General features: G+C 33.1%; 2 protein-coding genes across 2 annotated transcripts; both read right to left on the minus strand.

Annotated features, from left to right (window-relative positions):
* Window positions 1-3,940: 3,940 nt before the first annotated feature.
* Window positions 3,941-6,701, minus strand: LOC132638013 (uncharacterized). The gene is made up of 4 exons (XM_060355008.1): window positions 6,394-6,701; window positions 6,104-6,322; window positions 4,742-5,828; window positions 3,941-4,099 (listed from the first exon to the last, which is right to left on the minus strand). Exons 1-4 carry the CDS (start codon window positions 6,699-6,701, stop codon window positions 3,941-3,943), a joined length of 1,773 nt encoding a protein of 590 aa, XP_060210991.1.
* Window positions 6,702-8,260: 1,559 nt separating this feature from the next.
* Window positions 8,261-10,247, minus strand: LOC132638811 (premnaspirodiene oxygenase-like). The gene is made up of 2 exons (XM_060355575.1): window positions 9,298-10,247; window positions 8,261-9,078 (listed from the first exon to the last, which is right to left on the minus strand). Exons 1-2 carry the CDS (start codon window positions 10,201-10,203, stop codon window positions 8,467-8,469), a joined length of 1,518 nt encoding a protein of 505 aa, XP_060211558.1. The 5' UTR covers window positions 10,204-10,247; the 3' UTR covers window positions 8,261-8,466.
* Window positions 10,248-19,036: the final 8,789 nt, after the last annotated feature.

The raw sequence follows: 19,036 nt of genomic DNA on the forward strand, positions 1-19,036 counted from the left end.
AAGGGCATAGTTGGCAACACCCTTCCAAATTTTGTCTTCAATTCCTAAGGTAACACTTATTTTGGGACAACCTTTTTGCTAAGATGACACTTATTTTGAGACGAGTACTGTTTTTGTATGTGGCTAAAAGCTCAATAAATTATGTACTACATGTTATTACTAGCTACTTGATTAACTACATAGCAAATATTTACTCATCCTGGAATGTCGGTCAATGAATCCTACCATTCAAAACAATTATAGAAGCCAATCAGCTATTTGCTCTAAATTTCATATAATATAATTGTTTTTTTTTTTTACCAACTCATACGTAGCGCAGACGATTTAGATGACCTATGAATAATTCAATTATGTAAATAATTTTTACACGTATTTGAATAATATAAAGCCAAGAAAAAATGACGCATGTCAATAAGAGCGGAAATATTATCGTCAAAGTATGGTCAACTGAACACCCTTTGCCAGAAAATTACATAAAGGAAATATTACTTTTTTATATACATATCATATGTCGTACGTCCTAATCGAAATTAAAAGTCAGGGTCATCAGTAGTAGTTGAAGTGCAACAAGGCCTAAAATGGCCCCTTCTTCCATAAATATTTTTTGTTTGTACATAACCTGCCACGGCTCACAAGGTTCCATTAATTGAATAGTTTACTTTTTCAGAAAACTCCAAAATGATGAATAAGGAATGAGGAGACTCATAAACATGAAATCAAAATATCCTATATAATTTCACTTGAAGTATATTTCAAACAAGTTAAATTGATATTTCTTCAGTATTTCAAATAATGAACTTCTGCTTTTCAAATACTATTGATCCACAGAAGTTACAAATACAAAAATATTATTTATAGCCAAATGGGAATAGGACACGAGAGGGTCATTTTTAATTTTTTTTTATTTAACCATTTGGTATTCGAAATTTACAGGCTCCTGATATAACTCAAATTCACATTGCGTAGGGCCTATTTAAGAAAAAACGATTCTTGCCAGAAATTTCTCTATACCCAAGACTCGAACTTGTTTAATTAAGGATAGAAGGATTTCATCAATTTCTCCACAACCTTTGGTGGAGGGTCATTTCGGGTTTGTGGCTTTCATTGTACTGTTACTTATTGTGCTGATTAACCCCAATAATTGGAAAGTTATGTTCGGCATCTTGTTTATTTGAAAATTTAATTCAAATCAAAGTTCTCATCTAAGCATCCTTTTCAAGCACAATTTGGAAGGACACAAGAAATTAATGAGAATGACCTACCAAATGATATTTTTGGTTCAGACGCCCAATAGATTTCAAATAATTTACAAGTAAACAACTTAACTATGTAAGTTGCTGTTGTTTGTAAGGGCTGTGGCCATACAAGTGCAAGCAAATATATAAAATTTATAAAATTTGAAGAGAAGAATGAATTTGAATTAGTGAAAGTTGTAAAGAAATTAATTTCCTGCGTCACAAGAGAGATATTTAATATTTTCCAGAAAAAATCCCAAAATTTAGCAATTTACATTCTTCTATTGAAAATACTCTTAACATTAACATATAGATATCTTTCTCACTGCAATCACTTTTTTGCTATATGCAAGGGTGGAGTCAGAATTTTTCATTAAGAAAATTCAACTATAATAAGTAAACACACAAAGAAGTGAAGGGATTCATACTATAAGCACATAAAGAATAATTTTGACCTTGCACATTCTGTGTATTTCCAGCAAAGGGAATATAGATGAACCCATTGTGCTTCCCTAGCTCCGTTTATACACACAACTAGAGAAATGAAACAAAAAGAAAAACAAAGTTTTGCTTGTTACCCAAATTTTGTAGCTTCAAAAGAATTCTTTGTGAAAAATGATTCTTGTGGATGTCTTGTAAATCAGTACTTTTGAGTTTTGATGGCTTCTTCAATTACTTGGCTAAGACAGGGGTCCCACAGTAGAAGACTCCTGCATCATTTACTTTTTGATTTTTTGTTCTGCTGACTGTTTGTTCGTTACTTTTTGAATTCAAGTTCTATACACTAATGGGGTAGTGATATTTACACAATCAGGTCACTTCAAGATAGTTGTCAGTCCGTACATCACTATGATATGCATTAATCGGTAAGCTGATGAACCTGCTATAATAAGTTTAATAACGCTAATAATACATAAAACATCTTTAACAATATCGGTGTATATAACTTAACTCATGCCTTTTTTTTTTTTTCTCACGGAGATGCTAAATACTTTAGGGAATTAGTTTTGATCTAATTATTTGTTAAAGTATGAAAAATTGTATCTTCAGTACAGTTAGTACTGACTGATTTGTTTCTGTTGGGAAGAAGTAAGCAATAACCAAATTGCACGACGAGGTAACAGCGGAAGAAATACCCAAGTCGAAACTTCACACACTATTTGAACCAAGAGAAGACAATAAACACTAGCACAAATGGAAATCCGGGCAGCAACTATACCAACAATAAAATAGCAAAACAAGCAAAAATAAATCGAATGGAAGAGACACCAAATTTACGTGGTAAAACCCCTTCAAGGTGAAGAGGAAACATCCACGGGATCTCCGGCCCACAAAAGTTCCACTATAATCAACAAGAGTTACAACAATGTTCTCCAAATGGCTACAACAACAAACCCAAGCACGGAGCAACAATAAATAAAGGATAGCACCAAAACTAGCGAAGACAGGAGAGAAATCACCCTAAAAAATGAGCTACTGTTCGTACTCGACAACTGGAGCTACAGACTACAAAATCCGATCTCTACCGTTGAAATCGAAGAACTGGATGTTGATAACCCCCAGTTCAAATTTCAGCACGATCCAACGGTTAACGAATCAGAAACGCAATTTAAAGCCGACTGCTGTAGCAGAAAATTTCTGGACGAAAATATGCTTTTCTCTCTCACATTTTTCTCTCTATATGGCTGCTATGAATTCACTCTTGTGTTCTAAAAATAAGATCTAAATTGATCCTATATATAGAGGAAATTTTGGGCAAAATTGACCTGGTCCAAATTGGATTGAGTTTTATTAATCCAATTCCACATAGGAAGGGAAAACCCAAAAACCTAACAGTTTCCTTCCAAAGAAATTTAAGAATCAACTGCATGCACATGCTTAGTTCTCATCACAGTTTAGGTTGTAAGAATTATTTTACAAACTGTTGAAAAGGAATGCTTGAAGCTATTCTGTTGAATACGTCATTCCATTTGGGCCTTGCAAAATGTGTCCTCACCTACTTATAGTTTAATATCAGTTACTTGATGAAAAATGTTAAACAGTCCAATTGCGCTCTACTCTTTGCTGACAAAATAGTTTAATAATTGTGCATTTCTGCCTGATCCTGTTTCATTGCAATCAGCAGAGTAAAGGAGATATTGAGTTGATTGGTAATAAAGTTGTCAAAATGAAAATAGTAATAGACCATATTAAAATCTCTAGTCGTAGGAGAAAAGGGAATTGTAACAGTACCCTAGGCAAATTCCGCATAGGTAAAACACGGGAGAGGTGTTGATATAAGGAAGCAAAGTCTTAGCATCTATTGACGCATTATAAACTCGAGGGTATAGACCCAAAGCATATAATATGGTATCATAGCACTGCTCGTGCAACCTTGGGCGATTATTGGGTAAACCTTAGCGTTCAAGTTACTTCACGCGAGTCTAACATCTTTGAGACGATGGTGGGATGACAAACTTCAGTGAGGATGCTGAGTCAGTAAGAGGATTTATGCAACTCCTTTGACAAATTTCACGTCGGCAGAATAGGGGAGAGATGTTGGTTATATAATTAGGAAGCGAAGGTTTAGACGTTAATGACACGTTTTAAAGTCATGCAGGCCGCAGACCAAAGCGTACAATATCATTAGTTGACTGGACTGGAAGGCACCACTAAGGACATCCATTGACAATTACTGTACACTACCTTCTCTGCAACTTCATTCATCACTCCATTAAAACACTCAGAGGATCCAAGTTCTCTGGTAACCTAATAAAATGTGCACTTTTAGTGCTCTCCAATTTCTTTCTTCCACTTGATGCCACACTCGAAGTTGCTATACTTCTCCAGCTATCATATGGTGAAGTTGTCTCAGTATTAGAATCCTGAAATTAATGTTCAAGTAACATTAGTACCACTATCACATGTTCACTTATTTAATTTTAACAATAAAAAGTTAAAAAATGAGTACCACATTGTCTTCTGTTCTTGAATGGTTTAATATATCTTTCAAGATAGTTATAAAAGGTCTTACAAGAATCATCAAAAATTTTAAAAAAATTATGAAAACAAAGTGGAGATGCAGGGGATCGAACCTCGTGCCTCTGGCATGCAAAGCGAGCGCTCTACCATTTGAGCTGCATCCCCAATTGTCTATATAACTTCCAGTTTGCATAACACCAAGATATACACACGAGACACTACCTCGGATTCAATTTTTATATAGGATGCTTCCCAAAAAACGAAATGTATAGTTTTTTAATTTATGCAGAAATATTCATGTGTCTAGAAAATCAGTGGCATACGCAGGATTTTTGCATAAGCAGTGTCACCATGTAAAAGAGTGAACAACTGAATAAATCACTATAATGATATCATATTATAAAAAGACAACTCAAATCATATTAATAAAACTCATTCCAAGTACATTATTACAATTCTCCTCGACGAGATTTCATCTTTTGAAAGGTATCCATAATATCCTCATTAGAAATAGCACTAAATACTTCTTTTTCTATATAAGGCACCAAACAACCACTCAAAAGCTCATCATCCATTCGATTTCGTAAGTCAGTCTTAATCAACTTCATCGCAGAGAAAGCTCTTTCAACTGTAGCAGTAGCAACTGGCAAAAGTAAAGCAAATTTCACTAGTCGGAACACGAGAGGATAAGTTCCATGCTTCTTTGTCTCTACTAGTTTCTTGGAAAAATCACAAAGTCCCTTAAGATCGGAAAACCTTTTATCATGATCACGTACATCAACAATATAATTCTCAAGCTGAAAACGAAGGTCAATCCTAGCATGTTTATCAAAATCACCAGGATACAACTCAGCTAATCTCAATATTTTTTCAATGTTAAAGCTTGAAAAAGAGTCAGTTGGGTTCAAGCAAGCAATTCCAAGAAGCAAATCAGTTGTCTCCTCATCAAAGCGATTATTGAGTTCTTGATGTTGCCAATCAATAATTTTATAAAATATTGCAACTTGGCAGTGATGTAAAATAGTATACTCAGCAACTCTCCGACGTGATCTTCCAAGGATAACATAAAACTCATCAAATTTAGGTATCGAAATATCATACTTGATACAAAATTTAGATACCTCATCAATAAGTGAATCCCAACCTTCTTCTCTTAGTTTTTGCAGTCGCTTCTTTGTCACTCCAACAAGTAGCATGGCATTTACAATGTCTTTCTCTTTCTTTTGAAAAGCTGCATTAAGCTCATTTGTGATTGCTAAAATAGTGCGCTTGAAGTGCAACATGAAGACAACCTCAAATGTTAAACATGCTTTAAGATATTCCTTTGCCCTACACTTTTCTGCAAAACGGGCATTAACAGCAATAGCATCAAGTACATCAATGATAGGACCAAACATAAGAATAAATTTTTTAAAAGATTTGTAGTGAGATCCCCATCTAGTATCACCGGCTCTAGCAAGACCTAGTTCTTGATTCAAGCCCCTACCAGTTTTAAGCTCGCCTTTACATAATGCTTCTTCAATTTCTTTTGCTTGAGATTCACGAAGTTCATCTCTATGCTTGAAAGAAGCTCCAACCATATTTAATGAATCAGAAACCAACGATAAAAGTTCCTGCACTTCATCACATCTTCTAGAAATCACAACAAGAGTTAATTGGAGTTGATGAGCAAAATAATGAATAGAATGAGCACCTTTACTTTCTTTTTGTATCAAGATTTTAAGCCCATTTAAATATCTTTGCATATTGCTTGCTCTATCATAACATTGTCCACGTATATAAGATGGGCTTAAAGAATGTTGAGCAAGTAAACCAACAATTTGATTTCTTACGGACAAAGCACTAGTATCATGAACATGAACAATACAATAAACCGCTCCATTACACTCCCCCTTCTATCAACATACCTCAAAACAATAGCCATTTGCTCCTTACATGACACATCACGAGATTCATCAACTAATATGGAAAAGTAATCATCATTTAAATCCTTAATGATATACTTAACTGTTTCCATCTTACATGCAGTGATAATATCCCTTTGAATGTATGGAGAAGTCAACTGATTATTCTTTGGAGCTTTTTTAAATGCTTCAGCAATATTATCACATCGTTTAGTATACCATCTAAGAAGTTCAATATAGTTACCTTTATTATCACATCAATTGCAGATTCTAAACGAGTTTGGTATTCTAACTTTTGTTGATCAGACTGTTTAGCAAGTACACTTTGAATGGATTGTTTTTGTCTCATCAAATCTCCAGCATTTCTTCTTGACTGATTATGAACACTGTTTGGTCCGCCAATATGCTCATTAAAACTTTTCTTCTTGTTCCAACTTGTAAAACCTATACTTGAAAATACCTCTCCTCCCCCTTGATTGATGTTTTCATCTTGAAACAAATAGCAGTAGAAGCAAAAAGCTGCATCTTTTGTTACACTATATTCCAACCAATCATACTCATCAAGCCATTTAGAATTAAAACGACGCCACTTACCATACATATATCTCTTAGGAAACAAGTGCTTTCGAGGTTGGAAGGGACCTTGATGAATATACGATCTCCTTATTGCATCATGGTCATTTGGATGATATTTTCGAATAGCTAATCTTTCCCCAAGATCGGTTGGTCAGGAACTTATATCAATTCCTTCATTTTGTCGATGTTGTTCTGACTCATTAATTTTTTCTCCCAAGTCAATTGAATCTGGAGTTGTTGAACTTGGCTTTGGACGCTTGGAAGATACTTTATGATAATATCGCTCTATTGAAATTTAGGCTAATGCGATGTAATCTGCACAATTAGTAATTAAGGATCAAATATTGATTAGTTCAGTAACTACAATATATAATTGCATTAAATATGTGTTATGGATGCCTTTAGAAAATAAATCGAACTCTGTTTTCAAATTGAAATTTTAACCATCTCAATATTAGCAAGACATAAAATAAAAAGTTCATGTCGATAACTCTTACGAAGATTAAAAACTGTCAAGAAACAATAAAAAAATAGGTAAATTTAAATATTAATATAATGAACACTAAATAATTTCATTGTAGAAATTAGAAAGAAAATAAATTATTGTCATGAAAAAATTTCAAGCACTTAATAAAATATTATGATGAAGAAAGTGCTAACCTGATGTGGCAATCGGGATAAAGAACGAGAAGAACTTATATTCTAATTTGAAAGGTGGGCAGCCATCAATTATATTCTAATTGAGAAAAGAATTTTTAAGGTTATGACTTATGAGTTCTTTTTAGGGTTTTAGCTTTTAAGTTATTTGACCAATTTGGTATAGAATTAGAGTAGGAAAAGGCTAAGTTATTTTACTAGTTTTAGGACTATATTTACTGGTTTTAGACCCCACCGTGTTGTTCCATTTATATTTTAGTTGTTTTATTGATTTACAATTTAAATTATAGTATAAGCAACAAAACAAATGAGGCCAGACGGGTTTGAACCCGCGACCTTGCTTTCAAAATAGAGCTCTTTACCATCAGACCAACGCGCGCGTTTCTTCTGAAACAGTGTCACATTTTGTTTTTACCTTTTACTTTCATTCCATTTATTTTTTATATATGTATATTTAGTAAAACATTTCGACGAAGCAGTGTCACGTGACACCCCTCACACCAACATAAATCCGCCCATGCAGAAAATGTATGTATTCATATAAATGAAAGCATTAGTATCACATATCTTCATGATTTTGTTGATCATGAATTGAGTTATCTTAGAGTTTGATGAAGAAATATCAATGTGATCTTCAAATTCTAGAGTCTAGGCTGCTTATTGAAATTGAAATGTATAAATTCATTGTGCAATTTATCCATGGCTTGATTACCAAACAAAACTATGAATTGGGAGGGCGATTCTGCCGGTGAACTGACTGTACCCCAAACTAACACAATAGAATAAGCAAAGCATATTAGGGCGCTTGAGAGAACCATGTCGAAGGAACTAGGTAAAATCATCTGTAACTTTGGGATAAGGGACGCTTTCCTACATTTAATTAGAAAAGCGACACATACTGATATCAAAGGATAACACACACTACTTGTAAAGCCAAATATTTGATTTATTCCTCACATGGTATATTAACACTGAACAGAAAGATGGAACGTTGAAAAATGGAAAATAGAAAGAAAAGATTACAAGCTAACCCATTAAGTTATTCGTTACTTTTTTTTTTATACTTCTTGTCTACAATAATAATAACTTCACCTCAGTTTCAAACAAGTTGAGATCGTCCAGTTTCAAAGATATTATATATGAGGAGTAGCAATCAAGTAGAGATCTTTGTCTCTTCTAGCGGTCATTCCATTTGCTTCAGTCATATCCAAATCATTTGGATCCATGCCATTTGGAAGATTCCAATTAAAGTGGTAAAGCAAATAGGCTAAAGGCAGAGTAACAAGAGCTAAACCAAATAGTCTTCCCGGACAAGTTCTTCTTCCAGCACCAAATGGAAGAAATTGGAAGTGAGTCCCATTCAAGTCAACCGAACTGTTCTCGAATCTCTCTGGTATAAAACTTTCGGAATTTTCCCAACTTTCCGGATCTCTTCCTATAGCCCATACGTTTACCAGGACTTTACTTTTGAATGGTATTGTGAATCCGTCTATCTCTGTTTCCTCCCTGCATTCTCTCGGGACTAGCAATGGAGTTGGAGGATGTAACCTTAGTGTTTCTTTAATCACTAACTTTAGGTAATTCAACTTGTCAAGGTAATCATCATCATCAAATATTTTCTTGTCCTTGAAAACTTCTCTCACTTCAGCTTGTGCTTTATCCATGACATGTGGACTCTTCATCATTTCCGATAGTACCCAAATAACGGTTGAAGATGATGTGTCAGATCCTGCTACAAACATATCCTATACCACATATATTTAGCGGTCAAATTATCGTCAACCAAGTCAATCAATTCCTAGCTCGTAATCGCAAAGAGTAGATATTATGAGAATATATATGTTCTTTATATCATATGTGGACCATTGTCAAAATTCAATAAAATGTGTTTTACTTCTTTAAATTGTCAAAAAGTTCCTTTTTATAACTTATATAATCAAAACACAAAAGGTTTGTGAACTTACAAGAATTATCCCTTTGATGTTGTCGTTTGTTAGAGTAAAAGGAAGTTCCCCTGTTTCCATGACTCTCAAGAAAACATCAATCAGATCTTCATTTGTTCCACATTCAGCATTGTAAATTTTTCCGTTTGCCCGATTCTCTCTGTGCACATCGATTACATTGTTCAACACTACATCTACCTTGTTATGTGCCTCGGTTAATATAGACCCCATCCCACTGATCCCATGAAGAAACCTTTTCGAAGGGAACAAATCAGCCAGCTCGAAACCTCCAGCCAAGGATAATACCCCATGAAGCAAACTTATCATCACCTCGTTTTGATCTTTACATGCTTTCCCAAAAGATGACCTACATGTCACAGAATTCATAAACCAAAATAGTTTTTCCGACATATTGATGGGTGTATTTCCCATCGATCCAATAGATGACAAGAGACTCGAAAGCTCATCTTGTCGAATTGGGCTGAACGACTTGACCATCTTGGCACTGAGGAGCTCCATGATGCACAATTTACGCATTTGCCTCCAGTAATCACCATACGGAGAAAATGCAATGTCCGTACAGTCATAACAAAATATCTTCCCCAACATGGTCGGTGACCTCGACGCAAAGGCGAGGTCGTGAGTTTTTAGGAATTTTTGTGCCATGTGTGGTGAGGATACAACTATAGTGGGGACTTCCCCGAGCTGTAAATACATCATTGGGCCATATTTTTTAGACAATTTTTTTAGAACATGATGTGGTATTCCTTTTGTCAAGTGGTGCACACTACCAATAATAGGTAACCTCCAAGGTCCTGGAGGCAATTTCTTGTTGACACCTATTTTTGTATTACTCCACTTATGAATTAGAAGAAAGAGGAAGGAGATGAAAAGCAAGAATGAAATAATTTGCTGATCAATCTCCATTTTTTTTTTTTTTACAACACAACAATTGATAGTGTGAAGTGATCTTGATGGATTGTTCATTTAGAGTACTAGTTGATGATACTTATAATAAAGAGGGTGCACATAAACATCTAACACGTGAGTTGAAATTAATAAAACAGTACACTAGCTAATCAATGACTTGAGAGTCGTGTTTATTGTAATTAAAAAAACTAATAGCCACTTACATTGATTTTAAATTATTGTTTATAGAATAAACACATGTACTTCTGAATTTTCCTCATCCATGAATCTCGCAGACACTGAGGAAAATAGAAAAAACTGTTCATCTATGTATTATGCCAAAAAAAAGTGTGTATTCTGTAACCACTATATATAGTTAATGTGTTTAGATGGCAGTTTGTGCGAATGACTATCTATGTATTATACCAAATTAAAAGTAAATAATAAAAAAGGTGACATTCAAATATTACAACATCTATCTTTTGGTCACGAGCTTCTTTTCCTTATGTACTTACCCACACTAAGTATATACACCTAACTAAACAATTAACTTCAAGAAGAAGAATCCTGAAGATTAATAAGGCTTGAAAACATGAACGAAGAACACAATATTGAAGGCATGAAACCATGAATGATGGACACGGTATTAAAGGCGTAAACACATCCAAAACGCTAAGGAAAGCGATATTTATTCCCTTTCCTCCGTGAAACTCCTATGCGTTCAAGATCTAGAGACCCGCTTACAGCCTACAAGTTCATGTGAACCCAATATTAAAAGATTCATTGAATATTTACAAATACTTGACTGTGAGAAACCCATAGACTTCAAATCCTAGATTGACCGCTTATGATAATATTGTATGTAAATAACTTTAGTGCATAAGATAAGAAAATACAAACTAGAACTTCATCTTTTGAATGTAAAAAAGTTAGACAAGAAAAGAGACTTTTAGAAAGGTAAAACATGGGGAATGATTTTCTGTTACATATAGAATGTTCTTTAGAATAGAAGACATTCTTTTCAAAAAAGAATACCATTTGTAGTTACTATATACTCTCTACGTCAATTCTCCCCATCAGAATAATTATTTCATTTAAAAGACATATATATTAATTTTATTCAAAAAATTTCTAACAGTAAGGCATATACAGCTTAATAGGTAGCTGGTGTACATTTGTTGACTCTCGAGCTTGTCATATTTATTCACATTGACCTCTTCTTCCTTCTTCTTCTTCTTTTTTAAAAAAAAAAAAAAAAATTAATTACTTGTAGATATATTTAGTGAGCTTTTTCATGAAGCGATGTACGTGAAACTAGATACTCGTATCCGCCCTTTACACACAAAACATAATTAGTAAATATTTATTTGCAACTGGTGTTTATCCCAATCATATAAATTTATTATAGTTAAGTGATTTAATGAGGAATGCATGTTAATTCATTATTAATTATATGTTAATAATCTATGTATAGACGCATATCATACTTTTACTGATTTGATATAAATATTGTGCAGATAAATTTTTCACCAACCTAATTTTACCTTTTTGCTAACAGTCAAAATAGGGCGCTATTAATTGTAGAAATTTGTGCAAAATATGAGAGTAGGAAACATCCTTCTACTTTCTTATGGTTTGATTAATTCTTTAGTACAATTCAAAGAGCACTGTTTTTTTTTTTTTTTTAAATTCCCATTTAGTCAAATGAAGGATCCTAATTAAGATATGAGATGATATTGTGTTAGGATCAAATTAATCAGGTGTTATGCAAACTTAGTCTAGAACGATGGAATGTTAGACAACAAAACAGACACAAAAATTTGACGTCGTTCGATTATTTAACCTACGTTCACAAGTAGAGATACTACTAAAAAACTGTTGAAAAGCGACATACAAAAGCCGACATCAATGAGGTTGGAAAAAAAAAAGCGACCTCGTGAGGTTGGTATAAGCCTCCTTTTTATTTTTTTTCCGAAACCCACTTAACGAGGACGGTATTTAATAATAAAATTCTGGAAAACTAAATACCAACCTCATGAGGTCGCAAATATGTTCCGGAAACTTTGGCGACCTCATGAGGTCGGTATCTATTTAAGAATAATTAAAAAAGAAATTAACTTTGCCCCATTTATTCTGAATACGTATATAAAAAGTAAATAATTAATTTTAGAGATACGGACCTCATGAGGTCGGTATTTATTTAAGAAAAATTAAAACAAAAATTAACTTTGCGACCTCACGAGGTCGAAATATATATTTAAAAAAAAAAACAAAAAACAAATTAGAAACAGATATACTATACAATCCCACTTCGCCTCAAAACACTTCTCTCCCAAAATCCTCTCTCACTCCGCCGCTAGCTTCGGTGTCTCTCTCACTTCGCCGTCCACTAATCCGCCGCCCACCTGTCCATAACACTCTACTGCCCAGTCCAGTTATCCCTTCTTGTTGTTGATTTGTTGTTTGGTTCTTTTCTTATTCTGAAAAGGAGCGTCTTTGTTAATGTAAGTGATGAATGTGTTTCTCCTCCCAACAACTATTACATGGAAAAATTAGTGAATTTGAAACCCTAAAATACATTGAGTTGGAAAATGATTTGACTTTTGGGAAGTCCTAACTGATGTGAGAAATGAGGTTGTAGAAATAAATATCAAGTAAAAAATATAAATGGAGACAAAATTTGGTCTATTGGAGTTACTTTGTAGAATACATTATGCCGTAGTAATTATTTTTAGACTTGTATACTTTTCAATGTGGAAACTTATGTTGAGGCTAGATGAACTGATTCGTTCTTTTATTCTAAGTTGAAGCTTTATACTCCTTGCCCTCTTTTCATGTTCTTATAGTGTTGTATCATCGTATAGAACAAATATTGCTTTGAAAATTAACTTCATATTCTAGCCTATTTAACTTTATACTCCTTACTCTATTTTCATGTTCTTATAGTGGTGTGACCAGTTCTTTAGTACAATTCATGAAAATATATACTATAACAGTAATATCTCTTGTAATTTATGATATAATGCTTATTTGTCCTATTTTAATATAATATTTTTATTTATTATTAATGTTTAGAATTTATCATTAAATTAAATTATTAATATAATAATTAATTTATGATTAAGAACAGATATACCCCGCATCAAAAAAGGGTGCATATATACCTTTTTCGTTACAAAATGATGCAAATATACTCTTTTTGCTGACGGAATTTTTTGTAAAAATTATTTAGCTTATTTTTTAATTTTAAAAATGTCACGTGGCTTTAAAAAAAAGTCTATTTATTTTTCTTTGAGCAGACATATTTTTCTAAAGCCACATGGTAATTTTTTTTTTCTCGTAGGTAGGATCTGGTTCGTTTAAAAAATGGGTAGACTTATTTTTGTAAAGTCACGGAGATATTTTTTCTAAACTAACCATACCCGACCCACTAGGAAAAAAAATTACCATGTGACTTTAGAAAAATATGTCTACTAAAAAAAAGGGGCAAACTTTTTTTTTTTTCTAAAAAAAGCCTCGTGGCATTTTTTAAATAAAAAAATAAGCTAAATGATTATTTAAAAAAAAATTCCGTTAGGGAAAAGTGTATATTTGCATCATTTGTGTAACGCAGGGGTATATTTTCACTATTTCATAACGACAGGGTATATTTGCACCATTTCATAACGGTAGGGTTATATATACACCACTTTTTTAACGAGGAGTATAGCTGCTCTAAATTGCAAAATTGAGAGGTATATTTACACCTTTGCCCTATCAAATTAACCAAGTTAAATTATGTTAATCAAATTAACAAAGTTAACTTATGTTACAAAGAACTACAATAGGAAAGGTAAGTGTAATATCACAGATTACAGGGAAAGTCAGTGAAGCCAAATTTGACAATAAATCTCTAAAATTTTCCCTTAAAACTAATGTTAATGGATTGTATTGTGTCATTCTCATATGGCAATATTTTTATTACTCTCGCCGTTTCTATGCCGTTTCAATTTAAGTGGATACGGTATAAAGTTTTTTTAATCTTGTGATCTTAAACTTATATCAAAACGCTTTTTGAATCTTATGGTCCTTAATATACCATTAAAGATGTTCGAATTAAGGAAATAACAAATATAAAAAGATGATAGACGCATATCATATTTTTATTGATTTGATATAAATATTTTGCACATAATTTTTTACAAACCTAATTTAACCTTTTTGAGTTTTCTCGACCAAAGTCAAAATAGTTTGCGCTATTATAGTTGTATATTATGGTGCAATTATGAGAGTAGAAAAGTAAAGGGTAGGAAACATCATTCTACTTTCTTATGGTTTGATTACTTCTTTAGTACAATTCAAAGAGCACTGCTTTTTTTTTGTTTAATTCCCATTTAGTCAAATGAAGGATCCTAATTAAGATATGAGATGATATCGTATTAGTATCAAATTAATCAGGTGTTATGCAAACCAAGTCTAGAACGATGAAATGTTAGATAACAAAGCAGACACAAAAATTTAACGTGGTTCGATTATTTAACCTACATCCACAAGTAGAAATAGGCAATTCATTATTATCTGTATATAAAAGAGAGTACAGAATATCGAGAAGAAACTCAAAAAAGGTCACTTAGAGGTTCACTTTAAGTGATAGGGTAAATTTTTGAATATGTGCACTCGTCAAATAAAGGCAGCTACAATCCTCCCCTCTCCCCTTGGCGTGACCAGTTCTTTAGTACAATTCATGCAAATATATACTGCAATATTATAACAGTAATATCTCTTGTAATTTATGATATAGTGCTTATTTGCCGCATTTTAATATAATATTTTTATATATTATTAACGTTTAGAATTTATAATTTAACTAAATTTGTGAATGTCTTTTCAGGAAAATGTCTTAGAACAAAAATCATGATTCCCTTAGGTGCCAAAGAATGCCTTAGATTTTATTAAAAATAACAAAGTTAACTTTTGTCACAAAGAAACTAAAATAGGGAAGATAAGTGTAATATCACAGATTACTAGGAAAGTTAGTGAAGCCAAATTGAAAATAAATATCTAAAAAATTTCCTTAAAACTAAGATTAATGGATTGTATTGCGTCATTCTCATATGACACTAGCTTTATTACTCTCTCCGCTTCATTTAAATACACTACTAAAAAAATTCTATTTTCCCACTAATTTTTCACTGAAAAATGTTCAGTGGCCATTCGGTGGGAAAAATCTAAATAAAAGTGTTTTCACATAGAAAAAATAGAAAATTTCCCAGTATTTCAATGAGGACTTGTTTCCCATCATGCGTTTTCCCATTGAGCTGGTCTGGTGGGAATGAGGTGGGAAAATCATGTTTTGTAACGCAAATTTCCCACAAAATGTCGGTGGGAAAACTCTTTATTTCTAGTGGTGGTGGATACGTACGGAGCTTAAGATATAAAGATTTTTTAATCTTGTGATCTTAAATTAAAGATATGATAAAGTTGTATAGCCGTAAAAACTTTTTATTAACGGTAAAATGGACTTTAAGTTAAATTATTTTCGAAATACTTTACTAGATATGCTGATGCATATACATATAATAAGCAAAATGAAAATATTAAACAAAGAGCATTTATTAAACAAAGAGCATTTATTAAACAACATACCTTTCAGAATCATTATATCATATTTAGTGTATTCTGGAAAAAAAAAATGTATACATGTTCTATCTTCCAAGACGAAAACTCTTAAACAAAGAGCCTTCATTTTTTTTATAGCCCAATCATTTTCTATGTTTATTATAAGATGGCAGTTTATTGTTCTCGCTACCTCTAGCTCACCCTATTCCGGTAATTTATTCCAAAGTTGAGCATTAATTTAATGTATTATTATATTCTCGTTTTGTTATATATACTTGATTATTGTTCCATTCATCTAGAATGAATGATGGGATTTGCGGTATTAATGTTAGTGCATGTATGTTTAATACGAGGGAAGTCATTTTTCAGGAAAATGTTTTGGATGAACAAGTCATTTCTATGTGTTTATTTACCAAAAGATGTTATCCAAAAGCATTCTATCAAAGGGCCGGGAAAAAGATTTTGCACACTTATGGAAGGAGATCATTGCATTATAGATATCAAACTAGGCTCCAATTTTATAATACTACTGTTAAATTTAGTATATATGTTTCTTCAAGAAAATATTATCTGCTAATCTACTAAAACAGCTTTCAAGAAATATTTTTCGTCAAAGGCATGATACTTTTTGATGTCCATATACAGTATCAACAAAGGCATGATACTTTTTGATTTTTTAAAAATGAATTCACATATTAAAACACTATAAACTTTTTCATATCAATTAAAATATTTGAACAAAATCATATTTAAACAATATATTGCTTGTAAAAGGTTATATGCACAATATATTTTCTTCAGCATTGGCTTTAATTGTTTGATTCTTTTGGACGGATAGCTATTTAAATTAGTTTTCCTACTTTATTAGCCGAATAAGAGCTTGATCTCCTACATGGAATTTCATCACTAAGTATTAGGTGGCATTGTCAATTCACATTGATTTGTAACACTAAAATAAACATAGCACTGCTAAAAAAGTTACCATTAAATTTGATGGTTTTGCACAATGGAATTCTCCTCGTTTTTCCACCTACATTACTAATTTCACTTTTCATGAATGAGTTTCTACAATTATTTTAAAGTAACCTGATATTATAAATTATTTTAAATTGTTAGTGTATCTAAATTAAACTCAAATGACAATGCATGCAGTGCAACAAGATCTGATGAGTCCAATTATATGATAGCAAATCAAAGGCCTTGTAATCAACCTCAGCGCTGGAGTATTAATTTCCTCATCATCAATCTTGTTGTAGCTATTTTAGCAAAGGAAAATGGATGGTCATGGTGGAACCAAAGTGACAGGTATAGGACAAATTGTGAGACTCAAATAATTGTTACAGAAATGGCAAAATGTCACACTTACCCCTACTAAGGAAAAAAAACCATAGCCCGAAAATACGACGTATAAAATCGTTCAATAATCGAAAAAACGAGTCCTATGGAGGTATATCGCCGTCTATAAGCAAGAGGCTATAGAGCTCTACTGTGTACTGGGATTCAGACGAGGACATGTGTCAGAGTCCTTACCTACTTATAGTTTAATATCAGTTCCTGAAAGTATGCCAATACCATGTTTGGCGTGGTTATGTGCCTGGAACATGGCGATTAGAGTCGACTTGACATTGTCTTTATCATAAACTTGTCAAATAATTGTGCATTTCTACCTGATCCTGTTTCATTCCAATCAGCAGAGTAAAGGAGATATTGAGTTGATTGGTAATAAAATTGTCAAAATGAAAATAGTAATAGACCATACTAAATTCTCTAATCATAGGATAAAAGGGAATTGTAACAGTACCCTAGACAAATTCCGCATAGGTAAAACACGGGAGAGGTGTTGAAATAAGGAAGCAAGTCTTAGCCTCTATTGACGCATTATAAACCCGAGGGTCTAGACCCAAAGCATATAATCTCACTAGTGGATTAAGCTGTTACGTATGGTATCATAGCACTACTCGTGCAACCTTGGGCGATTATTGGGCAAACCTTAGCGTCCAAGTTACTTTACGCGAGTCTCACATATTTGAGATGATGGTGGGATGACAAACCTCAGTGAGGACGCTGAGTCTCTAAGAGGATTCACGCAACTCCTTTGACAAATTTCACGTCGACAGAATAGGGGAGAGATGTTGGGTATATAATTATGAAGCGATGGTTTAGACATTAATGACACGTTTTAAAGTCGTGCAGGCCGCAGACCAAAGCGTACAATATCACTAGTTGACTAGACTGGAAGGCACTACTAAGGACATCCATTGACAATTACTGTACACTACCTTCTCTGCAACTTCATTCATCACTCCATCAAAACAGTCATAGGATCCAAGTTCTCTGGTAACCCAACAAAATGTGCACTTTTAGTCCTCTCCAATTTCTTTCTTCCACTTGCATGCCACACTAGATATTGCTATACTTCTCCAGCTATCATATGGTGAAGTTGTCTCAGTATTAGAATCCTGAAATTAATGTTCAAGTAAGATTAGTACCACTATCACATGTTCACTTATTTAATTTTAACAATAAAAAGGAAAAAAATGAGCACCACATTGTTTTTTGTTCTTGAATTTTTTAATAGATCATTCAAGATAATTATAAAAGGTCTAGCCTCAATTCAAAGTCTTACAAGAATCAACAAAATTAAAAAAAAATTATAACACAGTGGAGATGCGAGGGATCGAACCCCTTGCCTCTCGCATGCAAAGCAAGCGCTCTACCGTTTGAGCTGCATCCCTAATTGTCTGTATAACTTCCAGCTTCAGTAACACCCAGATATACACACTAGACACTACCTCGGATTCAATTTCTATATGAGGATGCTTCCCAAAAAGCGAAATGTATAGTTTTTAATTTATGCAGAAATATTCATGTGTCGATGTATTCATATAAATGAAAGCATTACTATAGCCTCATGATTTTGTTGATCATGAATTGAGTTATCTTAGTTGTTTGATGAAGAAATATCAATGTGATCTTCAAATTCTAGAGTCTAGGCAGCTTGTTTAAATGGAAATGTATACTTTCATTGTGCAATTTATCCCTGGCTTGATTACCAAACAAAACTATGAATTGGGAGGGCGATTCTCCCGGTGAACTGACTGTACCCCAAACTGACACAACTGAATAAGTAAAGTATATTAGGGCGCTTGAGAGAACCATGTCGAAGGAACTCGGTAAAATGTCCCGTAACTTTGGGAGAAGGGGCGCTCTCCTACTTTTAATTAGAAAAGCGACACATACTGATAGCAAAGGA

The sequence above is a fragment of the Lycium barbarum genome, chromosome 4 (genome assembly GCF_019175385.1).
Source record: "Lycium barbarum isolate Lr01 chromosome 4, ASM1917538v2, whole genome shotgun sequence".
Taxonomy (NCBI): domain Eukaryota; kingdom Viridiplantae; phylum Streptophyta; class Magnoliopsida; order Solanales; family Solanaceae; genus Lycium; species Lycium barbarum.